Raw genomic sequence first — 24,321 nt, 5'->3', positions numbered from 1 at the left:
ATGACTATGGGCTGTGCATTATACTACATGGATGACTATGGGCTGTGCATTACACTACATGGATGACTATGGCTGTGTATTATACTGCATGGATGATTATGGGTAGTGCATTATACTACATGGAGGACTATGGGCTGTGCAATATACTACATGGATGACTATGGGCTTCACATTATACTGTATGAATGACTATGGGCTGTGCATTATATTACGTGGATGACTATGGGCTGCACACGATACTACATGGATGACTATGGGCTGTGCATTACACTACATGGATGACTATGGCTGTGTATTATATTGCATGGATGATTATGGGTAGTGCATTATACTACATGGATGACTATGCGTTGTGCATTATACTACATGGATGATTATGGGCTGTGCAATATACTACATGGATGACTATGTGCTGCACATTATACTACATGGAGGACTATGGGCTGTGCAATATACTACATGGATGACTATCGGCTGCACATTATACTACATGGATGATTATAGGCTGTGCATTACACTACATGGATGACTATGGGCTGTGCAATATACTACATGGATGACTATGGGCTGCACATTATACTACATGGAGGACTATGGGCTGTGCATTACACTACATGGATGACTATGGCTGTGTATTATACTGCATGGATGATTATGGGTAGTGCATTATACTACATGGATGACTATGGGCTGTGCAGTATTTTACATGGATGACTATGCGTTGTGCATTATACTACATGGATGACTATGTGCTGCACATTATACTACATGGATGACTATGGGCTGTGCATTACACTACATAGAGGATTATGGGCTGTGCATTATACTATATGGAAGACTATGGGATGCATTGTACTATATGGAGGACTATTGGGAGTGCATTATACTATATGGAGGACTAAGGTGGGTGCATTATACTATATGGAAGACTATGGGATGCATTGTACTATATGAAGGACTATGGGGGTGCTTTATACTGTACGGAGGACTATGGGGGTGCATTATCCTATATGGAAGAATATGGGGTACATTATACCATAGGGAGGACTATGGGCTGAGCATTATACTTTATGGAGGACTGTAGGCTGTGTATTTTACTATATGGATGACTATGGAGGGTGCAATATATATGAAGGACTATGGGGGTGCATTATACTATATAAAGGACTATGAGTTGTGTGTTACACTATATGGAGGACTATTGGGAGTGCATTATACTGTATGGAGGACTGTAGACTGCATGTTACTACATGGATGACTATAGAGGGTGCAATATATTATATGAAGGACTATTGGGGGTGCATTATACTATATGAAGGACTATGAGTGGTGCTTTATACTATATGGAGGATTATTGGGAGTGCATTATACTGTATGGAGGACTGTAGGCTGTGCATTTTACTATACGGATAACTATGGAGGGTGCAATATATTATATGAAGGACTATGGGGGTGCATTAAGCTATATGAAGAACTAGGAGTTGTGCGTTATACTCTATGGAGAACTATGGGGAGTGCATTATACTGTATGGAGGACGGTAGGCTGTGCATTTTACAATATGGATGACTATGGAAGGTGCAATATATTATATGAAGGACTATGAGTTGTGCGTTATACTATATGGAGGACTAAGGGGAGTGCAATATACTGTATTGAGGACTGTAGACTGCATTTTACTACATGAATGACTATGGAGGATGAAAAATATTATATGAAGGACTACGGGGGTGCATTATACCATATGGAGGATTGAGTTGTGTGTTATACTATATGGAGGAATATGGGGAGTGCATTGTGCTTCTGCTATGGGGCCCCATGATTTTTATGAACGCCCCTGATGAGTATAATGGTTTATTTTTTCTGTACATAAAAGAACCCTGCGGCCAGGGTGATATATATAAAATCAGGTTGGGGGCCAATCAGACTCTAGTTAGCTAACTGTTATTAACTTAGACTGTCCTATACAGAAGTAAAAAGCCCCTTAAAGGGGTTGTGCAGATCTTCTCTGCAGCCTGATCTCACATTAGATGGAGAAACAACAACTGTGGCTATAAAGAAAAAGAAAGTCACTCACTTCAGGGCAGGCGTTCCATCCTCTCATCAGCAGCGAGGAGATCGGCTTGGGTATGGAATATCCTATAGGTGGTCTGATATGATGATACGCCATGTCCGCCGCTGCGGCCGCTGCAGTAAACCCCCGGAGAGAAGAGTCAGAACTGATGTACATGGAGATATGGGGACATTTCATCTCCCCTCCATTGCACTGCTACTCACAAATATCATTAGCGGTCTTTTTGGACCAGGCTGAAACAACAGGAGAACATTTTATACTCAAGAAGTGGAGGGTGAAATGATTATTAGAAAAATATTAGGTTATTCTACATTCTTGGGATAAGGAGTAATGTTCTGATCACTGGGGCTCCCGTCATCTCCAGATCGGGCGGTCTGGAGCCCAGGAACTAAGTACTTCAGCCTTGTACTGAATAAAGGGAATGTGCACAGCCTCGAACTCCACACCTCATTGTCTATGGGACGGCAGGAGATAAGTACAGCGCTGCACCAGTCCCATAGACAATGAATGATGAGGACGGGGGTAATCAGTGCCGGAGAAGCGGCAGTGTGCAGGATGGAGGAAGTTTCTCTATATCTGATCATGAAGAACATAGGTCAAAAGGGCGAGCGGACCCGGTATCACCTGATGGCGGACTACAACATGCAGAAACATCATCACCGCCACTGCAGTTTCGGTGCCGCTAATCCCTGGATTTCCACTCGATCTTTTTTTGTAGAAAAAATAAGGTTGAGATAGTTTCCATACAGGACCAAAATGTGGCGTCGTTACATGTGAATAATCCGCTCTCATCACTTCAATTTAGCATTGTTGCAGTGTTGCAATTTTTTATTTTAATTATTTAGATAAACAGAGAGAAAGAAAAGAACAAATGTGATAAGAAGATGATCTGTCAGAACAAGTGAACCAGATCTGCCGCTGTGACTGCAGTATACACACGCCAGAGCACACGGCCTCCGCTGTGTGCGTCAGAGACCCCGGCCGCCGCTGTGTGTGTCAGAGACCCCGGCTGCTCCTGTGTGCGCCAGAGACCCCGGCCGCCCCTGTGTGCGCCAGAGCACCCGGCCGCCCCTGTGTGCGCCAGAGACCCCGGCCGCCCCTGTGTGCGTCAGAGACCCCGGCCGCCCCTGTGTGCGCCAGAGCACCCGGCCGCCCCTGTGTGTGCCAGAGCACCCGGCCACCGCTGTGTGCGTCAGAGACCCCGGCCGCCGCTGTGTGTGTCAGAGACCCCGGCTGCTCCTGTGTGCGCCAGAGAACCCGGCTGCCCCTGTGTGCGCCAGAGACCCCGGCCGCCCCTGTGCGCCAGAGACCCCGGCTGCTCCTGTGTGCGCCAGAGACCCCGGCCGCCCCTGTGTGCCAGAGACCCCGGCCGCCCCTGTGTGCGTCAGAGACCCCGGCCGTCCCTGCTGTGTGCGCCAGAGACCCCAGCCGCCCCTGTGTGCGCCAGAGACCCCGGCCACCGCTGTGTGTGCCAGAGACCCCGGCCGCCCCTGTGTGCGCCAGAGAACCCGGCTGCCCCTGTGTGCGCCAGAGACCCCGGCTGCCCCTGTGTGCGCCAGAGACCCCGGCCGCCCCTGTGTGCCAGAGACCCCGGCCGCCCCTGTGTGTGCCAGAGCACCTGGCCGCCGCTGTGTGCGTCAGAGACCCCGGCCGCCCCTGTGTGCCAGAGACCCCGGCCACCGCTGTGTGTGCCAGAGACCCCGGCCACCGCTGTGTGTGCCAGAGACCCCGGCCACCGCTGTGTGCGCCAGAGCACCCGGCCGCCCCTGTGTGCGCCACAGACCCCGGCCGCCCCTGTGTGCGCCACAGACCCCGGCCGCCCCTGTGTGCGCCAGAGCACCCGGCCGCCCCTGTGTGCCAGAGACCCCGGCCACCGCTGTGTGTGCCAGAGACCCCGGCCACCGCTGTGTGTGCCAGAGACCCCGGCCACCCCTGTGTGTGCCAGAGCACCCGGCCACCGCTGTGTGCGCCAGAGACCCCGGCCGTCCCTGCTGTGGTGTTGGTGAGGCGGTAGCTCCGGTGTTGGTGAGGCGGTAGCTCCGGTGTTGGTGAGGCGGTAGCTCCGGTGTTGGTGAGGCGGTAGCTCCGGTGTTGGTGAGGCGGTAGCTCCGGTGTTGGTGAGGCGGTAGCTCCGGTGTTGGTGAGGCGGTAGCTCCGGTGTTGGTGAGGCGGCAGCGGGGTCAGTGCAGGCTGTAGGCTTTCGTGAAGAGATGGGTTTTCAGGTTCCGTCTGAAGGATCCGACTGTGGTTGATAGTCGGACGTGTTGGGGCAGAGAGTTCAAGAGGATGGGGGATATTCGGGAGAAGTCTTGGAGGCGGTTGGATGAGGAGCGAATAAGTGTGGAGGAGAAGGAGGTCTTGGGAGGACCGGAGATCACGTGAGGGAAGATATCGGGAGATTAGTTCAGAGATATATGGAGGAGACAGGTTGTGGATGGCTTTGTAGGTCAGTGTTAGTAATTTGAACTGGATACGCTGAGGGAATGGGAGCCAGTGAAGAGATTTGCAGAGGGGAGAAGCGGAGGAGTAGCGAGGAGAGAGATGAATTAGTCGGGCAGCAGAGTTAAGGATGGACTGGAGAGGTGCAAGGGTGTTAGCAGGGAGGCCGCAGAAAAGGATGTTGTAGTAGTCAAGGCGGGAGATGATGAGGGCGTGCACAAGCATTTTAGTAGATTGACGGTTGAGGAAAGGACGGATCCTGGAGATATTTTTGAGCTGGAGGTGACAGGAGGGGGAAAGAGCTTGGATGTGTAGTTTGAAGGACAGAGCAGAGTTGAAGGTTACTCCGAGGCAGCGGAATTCCAGTACGGGGGAAAGCGTGATGTGTTTAATAGTGGTAGAAAGGTCAGGTAAGGAAGATCTATGGGATGGAGGAAAGATGATGAGTTCAGATTTGTCCACATTGAGTTTGAGGAAGCGAGAGGAGAAGAAGGAGGATATGGCTGATAGGCACTCTGGGATTCTGGACAGCAGAGCGGTGACGTCTGGGCCAGAGAGGTAGATCTGAGGGTCGTCAGCATAAAGGTGGTACTGGAATCCATGGGACTTTATGAGTTGTCCCAAGCCAAGTGTATAGATTGAGAAGAGTAGGGGTCCTAGGACAGAGCCTTGGGGGACTCCAACAGAGAGAGGGTGGGATGAGGAGGTAGTATGGGAGTGGGAGACGCTGAATGTGCGGTTGGAAAGGTATGAGGAGATCCAGGATAGGGTGAGGTCTTTGATGCCAAAGGAGGAGAGGATCTGTAGTAGGAGGCAGTGGTCAACTGTGTCGAAAGCAGAGGACAGGTCTAGAAGTAGGAGTACAGAGTATTGTCCATTAATATTAATGAATTACAATGTTACTCAAAACTATCAAAGGAAACAACAAACAGGGATTAAAATTAGAGGCGGAAAGTCCAGGTGACCCGCTCAGCGCTGCTCCAGCGTCTTCCGCAGGACGATCTTTGGTTTTCTTTCCAGCCCCCATCGGAGGTGGTCACCGTCTGCTTAGTTGCTGCGCTGCTCCCATCAGTCTAAACATCATTCAGACATCAGTATTTTTCAAGCACGAAAAAAAATGGTGCGTGCGTCATTAGTATTTTACATGTTGGGATAAATAAATTCCAAGGCTTCTCCAAGTCTTCGCAATGTTAAATACGTGCAGCTCACAGGCGGTACTGATCCATCCGCATGCTGTCCGAGGTTTTTATGGACCCATAGACTTGTGTTGGCGCTGCCAGGAAAAAAATGGACGTGAACAGCCCCATAGACTATAATGGGTACGAGTGGAATCCGTGAAAAATATGGATAGAGCCAAGTCTGTGTGTGCGCTCTTCCTGTGGAGACATTATTACACCCGGCCCCCAGGACAGCACCTTACGCCCGGCAACCAGGACAGCACCTTACGCCCGGCCCCCAGGACAGCACCTTACGCCCGGCCCCCAGGACAGCACCTTACGCCCGGCCCCCAGGACAGCACCTTACGCCCGGCCCCCAGGACAGCACCTTACGCCCGGCCCCCAGGACAGCACCTTACGCCCGGCCCCCAGGACAGCACCTTACGCCCGGCCCCCAGGACAGCACCTTACGCCCGGCCCCCAGGACAGCACCTTACGCCCGGCCCCCAGGACAGCACCTTACGCCCGGCCCCCAGGACAGCACCTTACGCCCGGCCCCCAGGACAGCACCTTACGCCCGGCCCCCAGGACAGCACCTTACGCCCGGCCCCCAGGACAGCACCTTACGCCCGGCCCCCAGGACAGCACCTTACACCCAGCCCCCAGGACAGCACCTTACACCAATAGCCTAGGACAGCACCTTACACCCAGCCCCCAGGACAGCACCTTACACCAATAGCCTAGGACAGCACCTTACGCCCGGCCCCCAGGACAACACCTTACGCCCGGCCCCCAGGACAACACCTTACGCCCGGCCCCCAGGACAGCACCTTACGCCCGGCCCCCAGGACAGCACCTTACGCCCGGCCCCCAGGACAGCACCTTACGCCCGGCCCCCAGGACAGCACCTTACGCCCGGCCCCCAGGACAGCACCTTACGCCCGGCCCCCAGGACAGCACCTTACGCCCGGCCCCCAGGACAGCACCTTACGCCCGGCCCCCAGGACAGCACCTTACGCCCGGCCCCCAGGACAGCACCTTACGCCCGGCCCCCAGGACAGCACCTTACGCCCGGCCCCCAGGACAACACCTTACGCCCGGCCCCCAGGACAGCACCTTACGCCCGGCCCCCAGGACAGCACCTTACGCCCGGCCCCCAGGACAGCACCTTACGCCCGGCCCCCAGGACAGCACCTTACACCCAGCCCCCAGGACAGCACCTTACACCCGGCCCCCAGGACAGCACCTTACACCAATAGCCTAGGACAGCACCTTACACCCAGCCCCCAGGACAGCACCTTACACCAATAGCCCAGGACAGCACCTTACACCCGGCCCCCAGGACTGCACCTTACACCCGGCCCCCAGGACAGCACCTTACACCCGGCCCCCAGGACAGCACCTTACACCCGGCCCCCAGGACAGCACCTTACACCCAGCCCCCAGGACAGCACCTTACGCCCGGCCCCCAGGACAGCACCTTACGCCCGGCCCCCAGGACAGCACCTTACACCCAGCCCCCAGGACAGCACCTTACACCCGGCCCCCAGGACAGCACCTTACACCAATAGCCTAGGACAGCACCTTACACCCAGCCCCCAGGACAGCACCTTACACCAATAGCCTAGGACAGCACCTTACACCCAGCCCCCAGGACAGCACCTTACACCAATAGCCCAGGACAGCACCTTACACCCGGCCCCCAGGACTGCACCTTACACCCGGCCCCCAGGACTGCACCTTACACCCGGCCCCCAGGACAGCACCTTACACCCAGCCCCCAGGACAGCACCTTACACCCGGCCCCCAGGACAGCACCTTACACCCGGCCCCCAGGACAGCACCTTACACCCAGCCCCCAGGACAGCACCTTACACCCGGCCCCCAGGACAGCACCTTACACCCGGCCCCCAGGACAGCACCTTACACCCGGCCCCCAGGACAGCACCTTACACCCGGCCCCCAGGACAGCACCTTACACCCGGCCCCCAGGACAGCACCTTACACCCGGCCCCCCAGACAGCATCTTACACCCGGCCCCAGGACAGCACCGTACACCCGGCCCCCAGGATAACACCTTACTCCTGGCCCCCAGGACAGCACCTTACACCCGGCCCCCAGGACAGCACCTTCCATGTCCTCCTTTGGAGATTATCCTCTGGACCCCATATTTCTCTTGCGGAGCATACCAGGCACTTACTACCTTCTTTTTCTATTAACGCAGGTCGGGTCTCCGTGAGTGCGGCTGTCTTATAATCTCTGATTTTACTCCTCTCGCAGACAGTGGTGAACACATGAGCTGTCTAGAAAGTCTCACACCTCTCCTCAGCCGCGATAGACATTGTCTTTATCATTTCTTTACCTACTTACAGTATTTACAAATAACGCTGAATTACTCCGTTCTGGGGTCTCTACATATTTAGGGGATCCGGTCTGGAGTCTCAAATAATTTAGGCATTTGGTTTGACATCTGAATTAATTTGGGGATCTGGAATCTGAAATAATGTAAAGGTCTGGAGACTAAATATATTTTGGCATCTGGTCTGGAGCCTACACAGGTGACATGGGTGCTGAGAAAGTGATCAAAGGTAAGGTCCCTGGTAGTCTGGGGGTAGTAAACGCATTAATGGTAATGTCTGTGGTGTTCAAGAAAAGTAACTGGACTGATTATAAGGTCCTTGCTGATTTACAATAGTGGCTGGGTAACAGTAATGGTCCTAGTGGGTAGCAACTGCATTAATAATAAAGTCCATGATGGTCTAGAGTACCAAATGTATTAATAATGAAATCCCTGGTGGTCTAGGGTAGCAAATGTATTAATAATGAATTCCCTGGTGGTCTAGGGTAGCAAATGCATTAATAATGAAGTCCATGATGGTCTAGAGTACCAAATGTATTAATAATGAAATCCCTGGTGGTCTAGGGTAGCAAATGTATTAATAATGAAGTCCCTGGTGGTCTAGGGTAGCAAATGCATTAATAATGAAGTCCCTGGTGGTCTAGGGTAGCAAATGTATTAATAATGAAGTCCCTGGTGGTCTAGGGTAGCAAATGCATTAATAATGAATTCCCTGGTGGTCTAGGGTAGCAAATGTATTAATAATGAAGTCCCTGGTGGTCTAGGGTAGCAAATGCATTAATAATGAAGTCCCTGGTGGTCTAGGGTAGCAAATCTATTAATAATAAAGTCCCTGATGGTCTAGAGTACCAAAAGTATCAATAATGAAGTCCATGATGGTCTAGGGTAGCAAATCTATTAATAATGAAGTCCCTGGTGGTCAAGGGTAGCAAATGTATTAATAATGAATTCCCTGGTGGTCTAGGGTAGCAAATGTATTAATAATGAAGTCCATGGTGGTCTAGGGTACCAAATGTATTAATAATGAAATCCCTGGTGGTCTAGGGTAGCAAATGCATTAATAATAAAGTCCATGATGGTCTAGGGTAGCAAATCTATTAATAATGAAGTCCATGATGGTCTAGAGTACCAAATGTATTAATAATGACATCCCTGGTGGTCTAGGGTAGCAAATGTATTAATAATGAAGTCCCTGGTGGTCTAGGGTAGCAAATGCATTAATAATGAAGTCCCTGGTGGTCTAGGGTAGCAAATGTATTAATAATGAAGTCCCTGGTGGTCTAGGGTAGCAAATGCATTAATAATGAAGTCCCTGGTGGTCTAGGGTAGCAAATGCATTAATAATGAAGTCCCTGGTGGTCTAGGGTAGCAAATGTATTAATAATGAAGTCCCTGGTGGTCTAGAGTACCAAAAGTATCAATAATGAAGTCCCTGGTGGTCTAGGGTAGCAAATCTATTAGTAATAAGGTCCCTGGTGGCTTGAGTACCAAATGTGTTAATAATAAAGTCCTTGGTGGTCTACGGTAACAACTGGGTACTAGTTATGTTCCTGATGATCTGGAGTAGTAAATGTATTAATAATAACTGCCCTGGTGGTCTTACATAGTAACTAGGTAATGGTTATAGTGAAGGGTAGTAAATGCATTAATGCCAATGGTCTTGGGGGTCTTTGGTAATAACTGTGTAATGGTTACATCCCTGGTGGTCTAGGGTAGTGGCCGGGTAATAATTAGGTCTCTGGTGGTTTCGGTTAGTAAATACGTTAATGATAAAGTCCGTGATGGTCAGGAGCATTGACTAGGTAATGGTTATAGCCTATGGTAGTAAACGCATTAAAGGTAATGTCCCTGGTTGTCTAGGGTAATAACCGGATGATAGTTATGTCTTTGGTTGTCTAAAGATGTAAATTTAATGATACAATTCCTGGGGGTCTGGGGCAACGAATAAGTAGTTGACATCTAGAGGAGCACAGAGGACTGTGCGGGGAAGGACAGCCGAGGATCAGGGACGGGCGAATATTAGATTTTTTTTTTTAACCCCTTCCCAGTCATACAGACCCAGCATAATGGCAGACGCTATTTTGTAGGAATTGTCCAAATTGAATCGAATCGCAAAACAGTAACGGTTCACATTTTTTGTAAAATTCAAAGTGAATTAATTATTTCATTAGCGCCACTTCTGATGTAACAGTGATTGGCGCCCGATGACCCCTTTAATATTTCCTAGACAGGACACAGATTTCCCTTTAAGATGGTGCCGTTCTGGTTTTAATTAACTCAATCATGACTAACTTATCCATCGTCTTCTTTGCACTAAAATTAACTATGCAGAGAAAATTGCTAACGACTCCACATTTGCATCTATTAGGAGGCGAAAAACGTGCAGGACGGCGGTAAGGAGAAGAGAGAGCGGCCGGTAACGAGGCCCCGGTATACAGCGGCTGTCCCGGGATAGTAATACCCAGCACTGGTCACAGTCAGATCTGCACCATTCACTTCTATGGAGCCGAGCGCTAACACCACGTAGCCAAACCAGGCTTCTCTAACCTCGGACAAACCCCTTTAATTGAAAATGGTTGCGAAACATTTTCAAACTGGAAAATCCCTTTAAATTAGCCAATCTTTAAAATGCCCCAATCTAAGCAGTTATGTTAAAATTATCCTCCCAAATTATATTCTAGCTCAAGATTAATTCTCATGCACACGAGAACCCTAGAGATCCCGAGCGTAGAGCCGAGCGAGGCCACCTCAGGGGCTCCGGCAGCGGTGCGGTGTTGGCTGCTGGACTTCTCCCTCTACAGAAGCTGCGCTGCAGCAGCAGAGGTTACAATGCAGTCCTGCTCCTTAAAGGAGATGGATTTTATGGACACCTTTGAGAACATGAATTTTTTTTTATCTTATCCCATCTATTTTGGGCTAAAAATTATTTTTGCAATTGGGTTTCATTAAATAATCGTGCACATTTTCCTTCCATGGCCTCTGCTGCCGGCTGTTGAATGAGTTTTTTAAGAATCCATCAGCGAGCTAATTTCTGGGGGGGGGGTTTATTGTCTTTTTTTCTTCGCTCTTCTAAGCTGATTGGGCAGCACGGTGGCGTAGTGGTTAGCACTGCAGCCTTGCAGCGCTGGGGTCCTGGGTTCGAATCCCACCCAGGACAACATCTGCAAGGAGTTTGTATGTTCTCTCTGTGTTTGCGTGGGTTTCCTCCGGGTTCTCCGGTTTCCTCCCACATTCCAAAGACATACTGATAGGGATTCTAGATTGTAAAGCCCATCGGGGACAGTGATGTCTGCGACATCACAGTAATGTGTGCAAAATGTAAAGCGCTGCGGAATATGTTAGCGCTATATAAAAATAAAGATTATTATGACCGAATCAAAGTTTGCCTCAACAACAAATCTGGTCTGTGATCACAAGTCGGGCGGACGGAGGAGTTGGAAAAACATGCGAGTTACAGCCTCCCTGTAAAAAACGAGCTCACTGACAGTCTCACTGTAAACTCATTCAGCAGCCAACAATAAACATCTATAAAAGGGAAACAGTACAACATTTTTAATAAACCCAATAATAAAAGTGATTTTTAAGCCAATATACAAGCATTTAAGTAAAAAATAAATAAACGATGGTGTTCATATCCTTCAAAAGAGCAAAAAGTGAGAGAATATCTGAATGAAGGCAGCAAGACGCATGGGAGAAGGTACAAGAGCCACAACCCTTGTACATCACATTGCAAATTTTTTTTTTTTTATAAATTCCCATACAAACGGAAGATGTATTAATAATGTTCCATTAAAGCACCAAATCCATCAATGCAAAATAAGGCTCGCTAAAAGCTTCCAATTACTGCACCCAAATTAGTGCGGTATAAATATAGCGGCCCCATCGATAGCTGTCATCGGATAGTGATGCTAATTAGCGAGATACAAGATACACCGCACACTCCCTCTTAATTGCCCCCATGCTACTTGTGATTCCCAGCAAGGGCCCATTACAAGTTCACCGTGACCTCGCCGGGATGGATCTGATGGATTGGAAAATGAAACATTTATTACCGACATAAAATTCACATCAAAGAAGAGGTAACATGGTGGATAATGTATACTGCAGATAGCATGCATAACACGGACGCGGGATAGATGGGCGGGTGTTATATAAAGGCTTTAGCGGCCCTATTGGCTCGGTGCCCATTAATGCCTTTAACTTGAGGGTGCCTTTAAAAATTGTTATTTAAGAAGGACCTTCACCTGGTTTAAAATGTCCAATGTTTGTTCCTTTTTCATTCCAGCCATTACCCGGAGTATTCTACTTTTGTTTTTTTTTAATAAATCCGCCATACGGTTCCAGAAATATGGCTTTTTTTGTTTTAGTGTTATTTATTATGGTCTTTTTCATGGCTCACAAGAATCTCTTGGGCGTGTCTTTAGGCTGCTCTGCATAATTATCCCGCGAGCACCGCCCCTGAGGATAGACCATAAAAAGCAATAATTGAAAAAAGGACCTTATCTCTGGAACCGTACAGGGGATTTTCAAAAAACAAAAAGTAGAACACTCACGGGAACAGTGGGAATAAAATAAGAGCACAAACTGGCCACTTTTGATCTGGTGACCGGTTCTCTTTTAGCAGTTACCAGGGTTCTCATTGGGGAATTAAAAAAATATTAACACAAAATGAAAATCTCCAACAAAAACCCCTTCTAGTTCCCCCCTACCAAAATACTGCAAGATAAAAAAAAAAACCATCTACAGTCAACCATGGGGAGCCAGAAGCCATCTTCATCTGCAGATGCCTATGAATAGATGACACCATCATTACTACTGAACACAGAGGCACTACAAGCCTCAGAAACGTAACAAATCGTCACAGATATTAGTTACTTTTATTTTGTCAGCTCCATTGATTGTCGCAGACATAGTAACAGGAAACCTCTAAGTACTGCCCTGCCAGGACCTCACCCCCTTGGTGATATTTCCACATTTTGGCGGCGTGGGCTCAACTGCTGGAAGTTTTATTTGTAGCTACCAAAAGTATAAAGTGGCATAGCATGAGATGCCAGAATGTGGAGCAAACCAAGAAATGCCCCACCTAACTAAAAAAAAAAAATGTTTCTTGAGTGACCCCCTTTCAATAAATAATGCGCCTCCTTAAAAGAAATATCGCCCCTATAGGGTCGTAATGTTCCCTTTTTGTAACACCCCATGCAAAAAAAAACCCCTAAAACCCTACAGTCAACTAATCGGAGCAATCATGTCCTCTTCTCCTATAAATAGAGAATGAACTAACACAGCGGATCTGCGCGCCGTGCGCGTCCCCAGGGCAGCAGCAGAGGAGAGAGGAGAAGGAGCACCGGGTGAGTTAGTTGGCAGCATCCCTGCTGGGGGAGAGGAGCAGCGTGCAGGGACGCCGGCGCTACACTCCCCATGGCGGTAATGTATGGGTCACAAGGGGGCTGGCTTGGTCTGAAGTCTAATGATGAATTATTGTTGAGGCCTGAACAGGAATTGTAGAGTTCCAACTTCTAAATAGACACTAAGGTTGGGGTTCAAGGTCACAAAATAAATTTAGGGGTTGCCTATAGAAAGGAGGGTCTGTACATAAAGAGGATCTGGTCTGGAGTCTGTAGTAATGGCGGGCGCTGTAGTACATTGGATTTTATTATGTGTGAATAGCAGAGGTTTGGGTCCTATGAAGGGGGTGGGCAGTGCGGTAAAAGTTTGTTGCTTTATTACAAACTTTGGAAACTTATAAAAAGTTGGAAAGTAAGAAGAGACATGACAGCGGGCATAGGATCATGATGAGGAATATCTCAGGATAGAAATATACGAGAGCCGACAACTGACCCGGGCTGCTCCTCCATCACACATTTGATTTGACGCATACACACACGACCGTAGGATGCGGATAGGCCGTCATGGCAGCTGGAGTGTTATGGGGTGGTATGATTCCTATGGAGTCCATCCTGCGGATTGAGGACATAGGGGGTCAGTATTTTAATGATACTCTTCAATACCACAGTATTGCAGTGTATTGAATAGCCGATCAAGTGAGCGTAGGTTGAAGTTCCCCAAAGGGACTGATAAAAGAGCAAAAAAACAAACAAACAAAAAAAAAAATATGAAAGTTTAATCACCCTCTTTTCCACTCATCTAAATAGCAAAAAAAAGAAAAAGGGAAAAACAAAAGTGCAAAGATAAAAATGGGGTTAAGATAAACCCATCCTACAGACATCTGCATTAGCCGCCTGCAGCGGAGGTTGAGGGTCCTGTCTGTAGGAACGCGTCCCCTTTAATATATGACTGGCGTACGTCTGCACTCCCTTTAATCCCTCTGTAACTGTTCCGTTATTTATTCTCTTTCTTCCTCTCAGATCGATACATTTATAAACTCCCGCGACGTCGTGGTCCTGTGATCAGATGATATTACTCTCATGGAAGTTCATTTGCTAATTGGTGCCATCCTTTTATCAGAGAGAAAATCCTCCGCGTGTCATCGAACGCTTTCATCTTTAAGATTCTTTTTTTTTTTTTTTGCATCCTGTTTTTTTTTTCTCCCTTATACAAATTCATATCTTCTCACCCAAATCTCAATTTTTCGTTTTAACTTTCCATTTACAAAGAAACAAAAACTTTGTATCCCACATTGCCGGACAATGATTGGATAAAAATCAATTCTTATGTGTGACTAAAGATTTTTTTTTTTTTTTATTTATGCAAATTTGTCCTCAAATTCAATTTCAGATGCCGGTTTGAAAAAATCTCCGGTCGCTGAATCGGTCGCGTCTCTATTTAGCCTTCACTTTGTGGCTTTGACCTTCTTTTTCTAATAATAATTCGAGTTCAAAAAATATTCTTTAGTCGCTGTTGATCGCAAATATTTAAAATTTGGTAAGAAAGAGAAAGACTGAAGAAAGGAACGTGGAGGCATCAGGCGCATAAAAATAATCGCTCGTCTCTACCCCTGCCGGACTATGAAAGGGAAGAGAAGAAACAAGTGGAGAGAAAGCTTCTGTTATAGGACACGGGGAATCTAATTTATTAGCTGCCTATATTGAATCAAATATCAATCATCCATTGAATTATGGAAACATTACCGACTAAATCACAGTCACCAAATAGGAATAGAATGGAAAATGTATTCATGTGACCGCATCACGAAATCTCATCAAAAGAAATCAGACCGGGGGAGACTGAAGGTTTATCGCTCGTGAGACAGTCAGCAAAGGTCGGGAACGAGAGCAGACGCGGTGCCAGCCGAACCAACGAAAGGGAGTGACAAAAACTAGTGAAGACGTTCAATGAGCTGCCGGAACCTCAGAGGCGATGTACACCTTTACACACAATTTATATTTTCTTGTTAATATTCTTTCCAATAGCAAAACCTTCTAAATAGTCTTCATAAAAATATATATCATTTTGCTGCTGCTGAGTGACAGTAAATCTAACTGAGTGCTCTGCAAAACGGATACAAGTCACTGAAAACTCCTGAATCTAGTTCTGATGCTCTCCTGCCTCTGTCCCTTCCTTCTCCAAGTGGTAGAGAGAGAGGCAGGGAAGGTGTACATGTATGTTTCACTGCAGACTGTTACTGGGAAAGACACAGAAACCTCACATCCAGCCTATATTACTGGGAGACACACAGACCTCACATCCAGCCTATATTACTGGGAGAGACACACAGATCTCACATCCAGCCTATATTACTGGGAGAGACACACAGACCTCACATCCAGCCTATATTACTGGGAGAGACACACAGAGCTCACATCCAGCCTATATTACTGGGAGAGACACACAGAGCTCACATCCAGCCTATATTACTGGGAGAGACACACACAGATCTCACATCCAGCCTATACAGGTCCTTCTAAAAAAATTAGCATATAGTGTTAAATTTCATTATTTACCATAATGTAATGATTACAATTAAACTTTCATATATTATAGATTCATTATCCACCAACTGAAATTTGTCAGGTCTTTTATTGTTTTAATACTGATGATTTTGGCATACAACTCCTGATAACCCAAAAAACCTGTCTCAATAAATTAGCATATTTCACCCATCCAATCAAATAAAAGTGTTTTTTAATAACAAACAAAAAAACCAACAAATAATAATGTTCAGTTATGCACTCAATACTTGGTCGGGAATCCTTTGGCAGAAATGACTGCTTCAATGCGGCGTGGCATGGAGGCAATCAGCCTGTGACACTGCTGAGATGTTATGGAGGCCCAGGATGCTTCAATAGCGGCCTTAAGCTCATCCAGAGTGTTGGGTCTTGCGTCTCTCAACTTTCTCTTCACAATATCCCACAGATTCTCTATGGGGTTCAGGTCAGGAGAGTTGGCAGGCCAATTGAGCACAGTAATACCATGGTCAGTAAACCATTTACCAGTGGTTTTGGCACTGTGAGCAGGTGCCAGGTCGTGCTGAAAAATGAAATCTTCATCTCCATAAAGCATTTCAGTCGATGGAAGCATGAAGTGCTCCAAAATCTCCTGATAGCTAGCTGCATTGACCCTGCCCTTGATGAAACACAGTGGACCAACACCAGCAGCTGACATGGCACCCCACACCATCACTGACTGTGGGTACTTGACACTGGACTTCAGGCATTTTGGCATTTCCTTCTCCCCAGTCTTCCTCCAGACTCTGGCACCTTGATTTCCGAATGACATGCAAAATTTGCTTTCATCAGAAAAAAGTACTTGGGACCACTTAGCAACAGTCCAGTGCTGCTTCTCTGTAGCCCAGGTCAGGCGCCTCTGCCGCTGTTTATGGTTCAAAAGTGGCTTTACCTGGGGAATGCGGCACCTGTAGCCCATTTCCTGCACACGCCTGTGCACGGTGGCTCTGGATGTTTCCACACCAGACTCAGTCCACTGCTTCCTCAGGTTCCCCAAGGTCTGGAATCGGTCCTTCTCCACAATCTTCCTCAGGGTCCGGTCTCCTCTTCTCGTTGTACAGCGTTTTCTGCCACATTGTTTCCTTCCAACAGACTTACCATTGAGGTGCCTTGATACAGCACTCTGGGAACAGCCTATTTGTTGAGAAATTTCTTTCTGGGTCTTACCCTCTTGCTTGAGGGTGTCAATGATGGCCTTCTTGACATCTGTCAGGTCGCTAGTCTTACCCATGATGGGGGTTTTGAGTAATGAACCAGGCAGGGAGTTTATAAAAGCCTCAGGTATCTTTTGCATGTGTTTAGAGTTAATTAGTTGATTCAGAAGATTAGGGTAATAGGTCGTTTAGAGAACCTTTTCTTGATATGCTAATTTATTGAGACAGGTTTTTTGGGTTATCAGCAGTTGTATGCCAAAATCATCAGTATTAAAACAATAAAAGACCTGACAAATTTCAGTTGGTGGATAATGAATCTATAATATATGAAAGTTTAATTGTAATCATTACATTATGGTAAATAATGAAATTTAACACTATATGCTAATTTTTTGAGAAGGACCTGTATTACTGGGAGAGACACACACAGACCTCACATCCAGCCTATATTACTGAGAGAGACACACAGACCTCATATCCAGCCTATATTATTGGGAGAGACACACAGATCTCACATCCAGCCTATATTACTGGGAGAGACACACAGACCTCACATCCAGCCTATATTACTGGGAGAGACACACAGACCTCACATCCAGCTTATATTACTGGGAGAGACACACAAACCTCACATCCAGCTTATATTACTGGGAGAGACACACAGACCTCACATCCAGCTTATATTACTGGGAGAGACACACAAACCTCACATCCAGCCTATATAACTGGGAGAGACACACAGACCTCACATCCAGCTTATATTACTGGGAGAGACACACAAACCTCACATCCAGCCTATATTACTGGGAGAGACACACAGACCTCACATCCAGCCTATATTACTGGGAGAGACACGCAGATCTCACATCCAGCCTATATTACTGGGAGAGACACACAGAGCTCACATTCAGCCTATATTACTGGGAGAGACACACAGACCTCACATCCAGCCTATATTTCTGGGAGAGACACACAGACCTCACATCCAGCCTATATTACTGGGAGAGACACACAGAGCTCACATCCAGCCTATATTACTGGGAGAGACACAGACCTCACATTCATCCTATATTACTGGGAGAGACACACAGACCTCACATCCATCCTATATTACTGGGAGAGACACACGCAGACCTCACATCCAGCCTATATTACTGGGAGAGACACACAGACCTCACATCCAGCTTATATTACTGGGAGAGACACACAAACCTCACATCCAGCTTATATTACTGGGAGAGACACAGACCTCACATCCATCCTATATTACTGGGAGAGACACACAGACCTCACATCCATCCTATATTACTGGGAGAGACACATGCAGACCTCACATCCAGCCTATATTACTGGGAGAGACACACACAGACCTCACATTCAGCCTATATTACTGAGAGAGACACACAGACCTCACATCCAGCCTATATTACTGGGAGAGACACACAGACCTCACATCCAGCCTATATTACTGGGAGAGAGACACAGACCTCACATCCAGCTTATATTACTGAGAGAGACACACAAACCTCACACCCAGCCTATATTACTGGGAGAGACACACAGACCTCACATCTAGCCTATATTACTGGTAGAGACACGCAGTTCTCACATCCAGCCTATATTACTGGGAGAGACACGCAGACCTCACATCCAGCCTATATTACTGGGAGAGACACGCAGATCTCACATCCAGCCTATATTACTGGGAGAGACACACAGAGCTCACATCCAGCCTATATTACTGGGAGAGACACACAGACCTCACATCTAGCCTATATTACTGGGAGAGACACGCAGATCTCACATCCAGCCTATGTTACTGGGGGAGACACACAGAGCTCACATCCAGCCTATATTACTGGGAGAGACACACAGACCTCACATCCAGCCTATATTACTGGGAGAGACACACAGACCTCATATCCAGCCTATATTACTGGGAGAGACACACAGACCTCACATCCAGCCTATATTACTGGGAGAGACACACAGACCTCACATCCAGCCTATATTACTGGGAGAGACACACAGATCTCACATCCAGCCTATATTACTGGGAGAGACACACAGATCTCACATCCAGCCTATATTACTGGAAGAGACACACAGACCTCACATCCAGCCTATATTACTGGGAGACACACAGACCTCACATCCAGCCTATATTACTGGGAGAGACACACAGACCTCACATCCAGCCTATATTACTGGGAGAGACACACAAACCTCACATCCAGCCTATATTACTGGGAGAGACACACAGACCTCACATCCAGCTTATATTACTGGGAGACACACAGACCTCACATCCAGACTGTATTCTCATGCTCCTGGGTTGGTCTTAGGCGGTAAACCCTGGGTGATTGGTCTTCATTGCACTCTGTGTAAACACTTTTTCAGGGCATCCTCTTATTAAACTTTAAAACATCTCAGGAAATTCATCATAAAAATAAAAAGCCAACTGTATATGTAAGAGCGTGGGTGTATGTAATTAAGCATAGAAATTGTAGGTTAAAATACGATAAGCATATAATTATGGCAGAGTGCCAATCAGCCCTCCATTGGATTAAATGTGCAGATAAAAAAAAAAAAAAAAAAGTTTAAGTATAAATATGTATGCAAATGTATCTCATCGAAAATATTGATACTGTTCTCCTCTGTGAAGCGCATGATCGCTCATTTGCATCGTCTCGGAAATTACTTCTTAATGTTTAATAGATAGTAGAGTAAAAGTAAAGCTAAAGACAACAATACCTCGACATACCCCCCTCCATACGATGGCATTTTGCAGAGTTCCTGACATTTTTGTTCTAGGATTTATTCCTAACATAACATGGCAGATCTTGACACATGGAATCGGCTGACTGATATCTGGCATGAACCCGCAGCGTGGCAGGGAGGTTGGTCAGGGGTACAGAGGGTCAAAACAATTCTAAACAAAATCTAATTCAAATTCTAAGAAATCCTAATTTTGGGGGGATTCGATTTGCGTGAATCTGGTAAAAGTTGTCTCAGTCTCGTGAGCAGCTCGTCGCTCTGCAGTCTCCTTTCTTCCTGGCTGCTTGGAGGATGGGCACATCTCTGAGTGAAGTCCTTTAAGTAACAGAGAGGGAGGGGAGCAGATAGCTGCTATATAGAAATCAATGGTCTGGAGACAGGTGGCTGGGATGTTAGGAGTTAACTCTTCTCCTGTAATTTATCTCTATGCACACTGCAGGCTCTGGTGGCCGAGCTCCATGGGAACCAGCTGTGCACTATGTAAGATAATAGCTCTCACAGCAGGAGAATCAATTACAAACTTTCTTATTTACATGCTGTCTTAGGGAAGTAATTTAATAACAAAAAATGTTAACAACAACAAAAAAACATACTTGTCTTCTCCTGTGGACCAAGACTGGTGAGATCAGCAGACTGCTTTATCCACACTTACTGCTTACTTTAACTGAAAATTACACTTTCATTTTTGGGCAAAATTCCAATGTAATGTTGGTATCTAGCACTTCCATCAGACACCTACCTGGTTTTAGATGAGCAAAAGGGATTTCTCCAGTGAGCAGCTCCCAGAGACACAAGGCATAGCTGAAAACGTCAGCCTTGATGGTATACCGGGTGGACTGGCTGAAGACTTCTGGAGCCATCCATCGCAAGTTCTATGGATATATAATGCTACATTAGTTCAGTTCAGGGATACTTGGGTCTTCTGCTCTACAAGAGACTATATTTAAAGGCACATAGTCAGCTACTCTACTGTATATAGAGGTGTTATCAGTCATTATACAGGAGGAGGAGGTAAGCTGTGATATCACATATTGTGAATGGTGGATCCTGTGTTATCTACTGTATATAGAGGTGTAATCAGTCATTGCACAGGAGGAGGAGGTGAGCTGTGACATCACCTATTGTGAATGGTGGATCCTGTGTTATCTACTGTATATAGAGGTGTTATCAGTCATTATACAGGAGGAGGAGGTGAGCTGTGACATCACCTATTGTGAATGGTTGAACCTGTGTTATCTACTGTATATAGAGGTGTTAGCAGTCATTATACAGGAGGAGGAGGAGGTGAGCTGTGATATCACCTATTGTGAATGGTAGATCCTGTGTTATCTACTGTATATAGAGGTGTTATCAGTCATTGTACAGGAGGAGGTGAGCTGTGGCATCTATTGTGAATGGTTGAACCTGTGTTATCTACTGTATATAGAGGTGTTAGTCATTATACAGGAGGAGGAGGAGGTGAGCTGTGACATCATCTATTGTGAATGGTGGATCCTGTGTTATCTACTGTATATAGAGGTGTTGTCAGTCATTGTACAGGAGGAGGAGGAGGTGAGCTGTGACATCACCGATTGTGAATGGTGGATCCTGTGTTATCTACTGTATATAGAGGTGGATCCTGTGTTATCAGCTGTACATTATATAGAGCTGCTATCTGTCATGGCAGTCATTCCTGTTGTGATAATGAGACTGTTGAAAAGTCATCTGTACAGAATATGAAACAGAAGTCTAATGTATGGCCTGGTGGTCAGTGTTAAAATTGAAGATTTTATACATATAGTGATGCAGAAAATTCAAAACACACAAAAGCAAACAAAATGGTACTAGCAATCAGAACAATACATATAACAGAAAAACTTGAATTAAACAATCCAGCATTTTCTGGTGACACATTCCTTTTAAGGACGTATTTACCTCTCTGGGGACAGTAAGGCTCTTAACATAACATGTTCCTACTTAAGCTGCGGATTTCAGGAACAAGCGGCAGCTATTGGGCCAAATATGGGATTAGCATCCCGAAGAAACGCTTCCATTATTACCAGCCGCTCCTCATCATTATTCCTGCGATTGTCACCGGGTTCTGCCCGCGATTAGCGGCAGCTGCTAATGCGACAATACGGCTTGGCTCTTGCCATGAGATTTGTGTAACAAGCAGGACGTGAACGACACAACGACAAAATCTGCGAACACGAGGCGCAGACTGGAGACCCCGTGCTGCCGAAAATTCCGGGAATGTTTTATACCTAAAAGGGATTCACCAAATAAGGGGTTAAAATGCTAAAAACATCAACTCCCGGTCCTCCTGACACTGAGGCTCATGCTGCCAAGTGGAGGAAAAGGGCCGAAAACGTTCTTGTCATCAATGAGATAAGTTGCCAAACAATGGCCTCAGCACCGGAGGAATCTAATGGCAGCATGGAGGAGCGGGGATTCTGGGGGGGGGAAGGAGCGGGGATTCTGGGGGGGGGGGGGGGGGAGGACCGGGGATTCTTGGGGGGGGGGAAGGACCGGGGATTCTGGGGGGGAAGAGGACCGGGGATTCTGGGGGGGGGGGGGGGAGGACCGGGGATTCTGGGGGGGAAGGACCGGGGATTCTGGGGGGGGGAAGGAGCGGGGATTCTGGGGGGGGGGGGGGGGGGGAGGACCGGGGATTCTGGGGGGGAAGAGGACCGGGGATTCTGGGGGGGGGGGGGGAGGACCGGGGATTCTGGGGGGGAAGGACCGGGGATTCTGGGGGGGGGGGGGGGAGGACCGGGGATTCTGGGGGGGGGGGGAGGACCGGGGATTCTGGGGGGGGGGGGAGGACCGGGGATTCTGGGGGGGGGGGGGGAAGGACCGGAGATTCTGGGGGGGGGGGGGAAGGACCGGAGATTCTGGGGGGGGAGGCCCGGGGATTCTGGGGGGGGGGGGGGAAGGACCGGGGATTCTGGGGGGAAGGACCGGGGATTCTGGGGGGAAGGAGCGGGGAATCTGGGGGGGGAAGGAGCGGGGATTCTGGGGGGGGAAGGAGCGGGGATTCTGGGGGGGAAGAGGACCGGGGATTCTGGGGGGGGGGTTGAGGACCGGGGATTCTGGGGGGGGGGGGGAAGGACCGGGGATTCTGGGGGGGGGGGGAAGGACCGGGGATTCTGGGGGGGGGGGGAAGGACCGGGGATTCTGGGGGGGAAGAGGACCGGGGATTCTGGGGGGGAAGAGGACCGGGGATTCTGGGGGGGGGGGGGGAGGACCGGGGATTCTTGGGGGGGGGGGGAAGGACCGGGGATTCTGGGGGGGAAGAGGACCGGGGATTCTGGGAGGGGGGGGGAGGACCGGGGATTCTGGGGGGGGGGGGGAGGACCGGGGATTCTGGGGGGGAAGGACCGGGGATTCTGGGGGGGGGGGAGGCACGGAGATTCTGGGGGGGGGGAGGACCGGAGATTCTGGGGGGGGGAGGCCCGGGGATTCTGGGGGGGGGGAAGGACCGGGGATTCTGGGGGGAAGGAGCGGGGAATCTGGGGGGGGAAGGAGCGGGGATTCTGGGGGGAAGGAGCAGGGATTCTGGGGGGGAAGAGGACCGGGGATTCTGGGGGGGGGGGGTTGAGGACCGGGGATTCTGGGGGGGGGGGAAGGACCGGGGATTCTGGGGGGGGGGGGGAAGGACCGGGGATTCTGGGGGGGAAGAGGACCCGGGATTCTGGGGAGGGAGGACCGGGGATTCTGGGGGGGGGGGGGAGGACCGGGGATTCTGGGGGGGGGGGAGGACCGGGGATTCTGGGGGGGGAAGGAGCAGGGATTCTGGGGGGGGGAAGGAGCAGGGATTCTGGGGGGGGGAAGAGGATCGGGGATTCTGGGGGGGGAGGACCGGGGATTCTGGGGGGGGGGGGGGAGGACCGGGGATTCTGGGGGGGGGAGGACCGGGGATTCTGGGGGGGGGGGAAGGTCCGGGGATTCTGGGGGGAAGGAGCGGGGAATCTGGGGGGGGGGGGACCGGGGATTCTGGTGGGGGGAAGGACCGGGGATTCTGGGGGGGGGGGGAAGGAGCGGGGATTCTGGGGGGGGGAAGGAGCGGGGATTCTGGGGGGGGGAAGGAGCAGGGATTCTGGGGGGGGGGGAAGAGGACCGGGGATTCTGGGGGGGGAGGACCGGGGATTCTGGGGGGGGGGGGGGGGAGGACCGGGGATTCTGGGGGGGGGGGGGGAGGATCGGGGATTCTGGGGGGGGGGGGGGGGGGAGGACCGGGGATTCTGGGGGGGGGGGGAGGATCGGGGATTCTGGGGGGGGGGGGGGAAGGAGCAGGGATTCTGGGGGGGGGGGGGGAAGGAGCAGGGATTCTGGGGGGGGAGGACCGGGGATTCTGGGGGGGGGGAGGACCGGGGATTCTGGGGGGGAAGGACCGGGGATTCTGGGGGGGAAGAGGACCGGGGATTCTGGGGGGGGGAGGACCGGGGATTTCGGGGGGGGGGGAGGACCGGGGATTCT

The 24,321-nt window shown here is 49.0% G+C and overlaps 1 protein-coding gene across 1 annotated transcript in view; it reads right to left on the bottom strand.

Annotated features, from left to right (window-relative positions):
- TNNI3K (TNNI3 interacting kinase) overlaps window positions 1–24,321 on the bottom strand; it is a 167,825-nt gene that overhangs the window by 67,081 nt on the left and 76,423 nt on the right. Inside the window, exons 20-21 of the mRNA XM_069738278.1 lie at window positions 20,603–20,735; window positions 2,076–2,185 (exon numbers count right to left, since the gene is read on the bottom strand). Coding sequence (XP_069594379.1) covers window positions 2,076–2,185; window positions 20,603–20,735 — 243 coding nt within the window. The remainder of the gene's footprint in view (window positions 1–2,075; window positions 2,186–20,602; window positions 20,736–24,321) is intronic.

This window comes from Ranitomeya imitator, chromosome 8 (genome assembly GCF_032444005.1).
Source record: "Ranitomeya imitator isolate aRanImi1 chromosome 8, aRanImi1.pri, whole genome shotgun sequence".
Classification (NCBI taxonomy): domain Eukaryota; kingdom Metazoa; phylum Chordata; class Amphibia; order Anura; family Dendrobatidae; genus Ranitomeya; species Ranitomeya imitator.
This window is presented reverse-complemented; position numbering and strand designations above follow the sequence as displayed.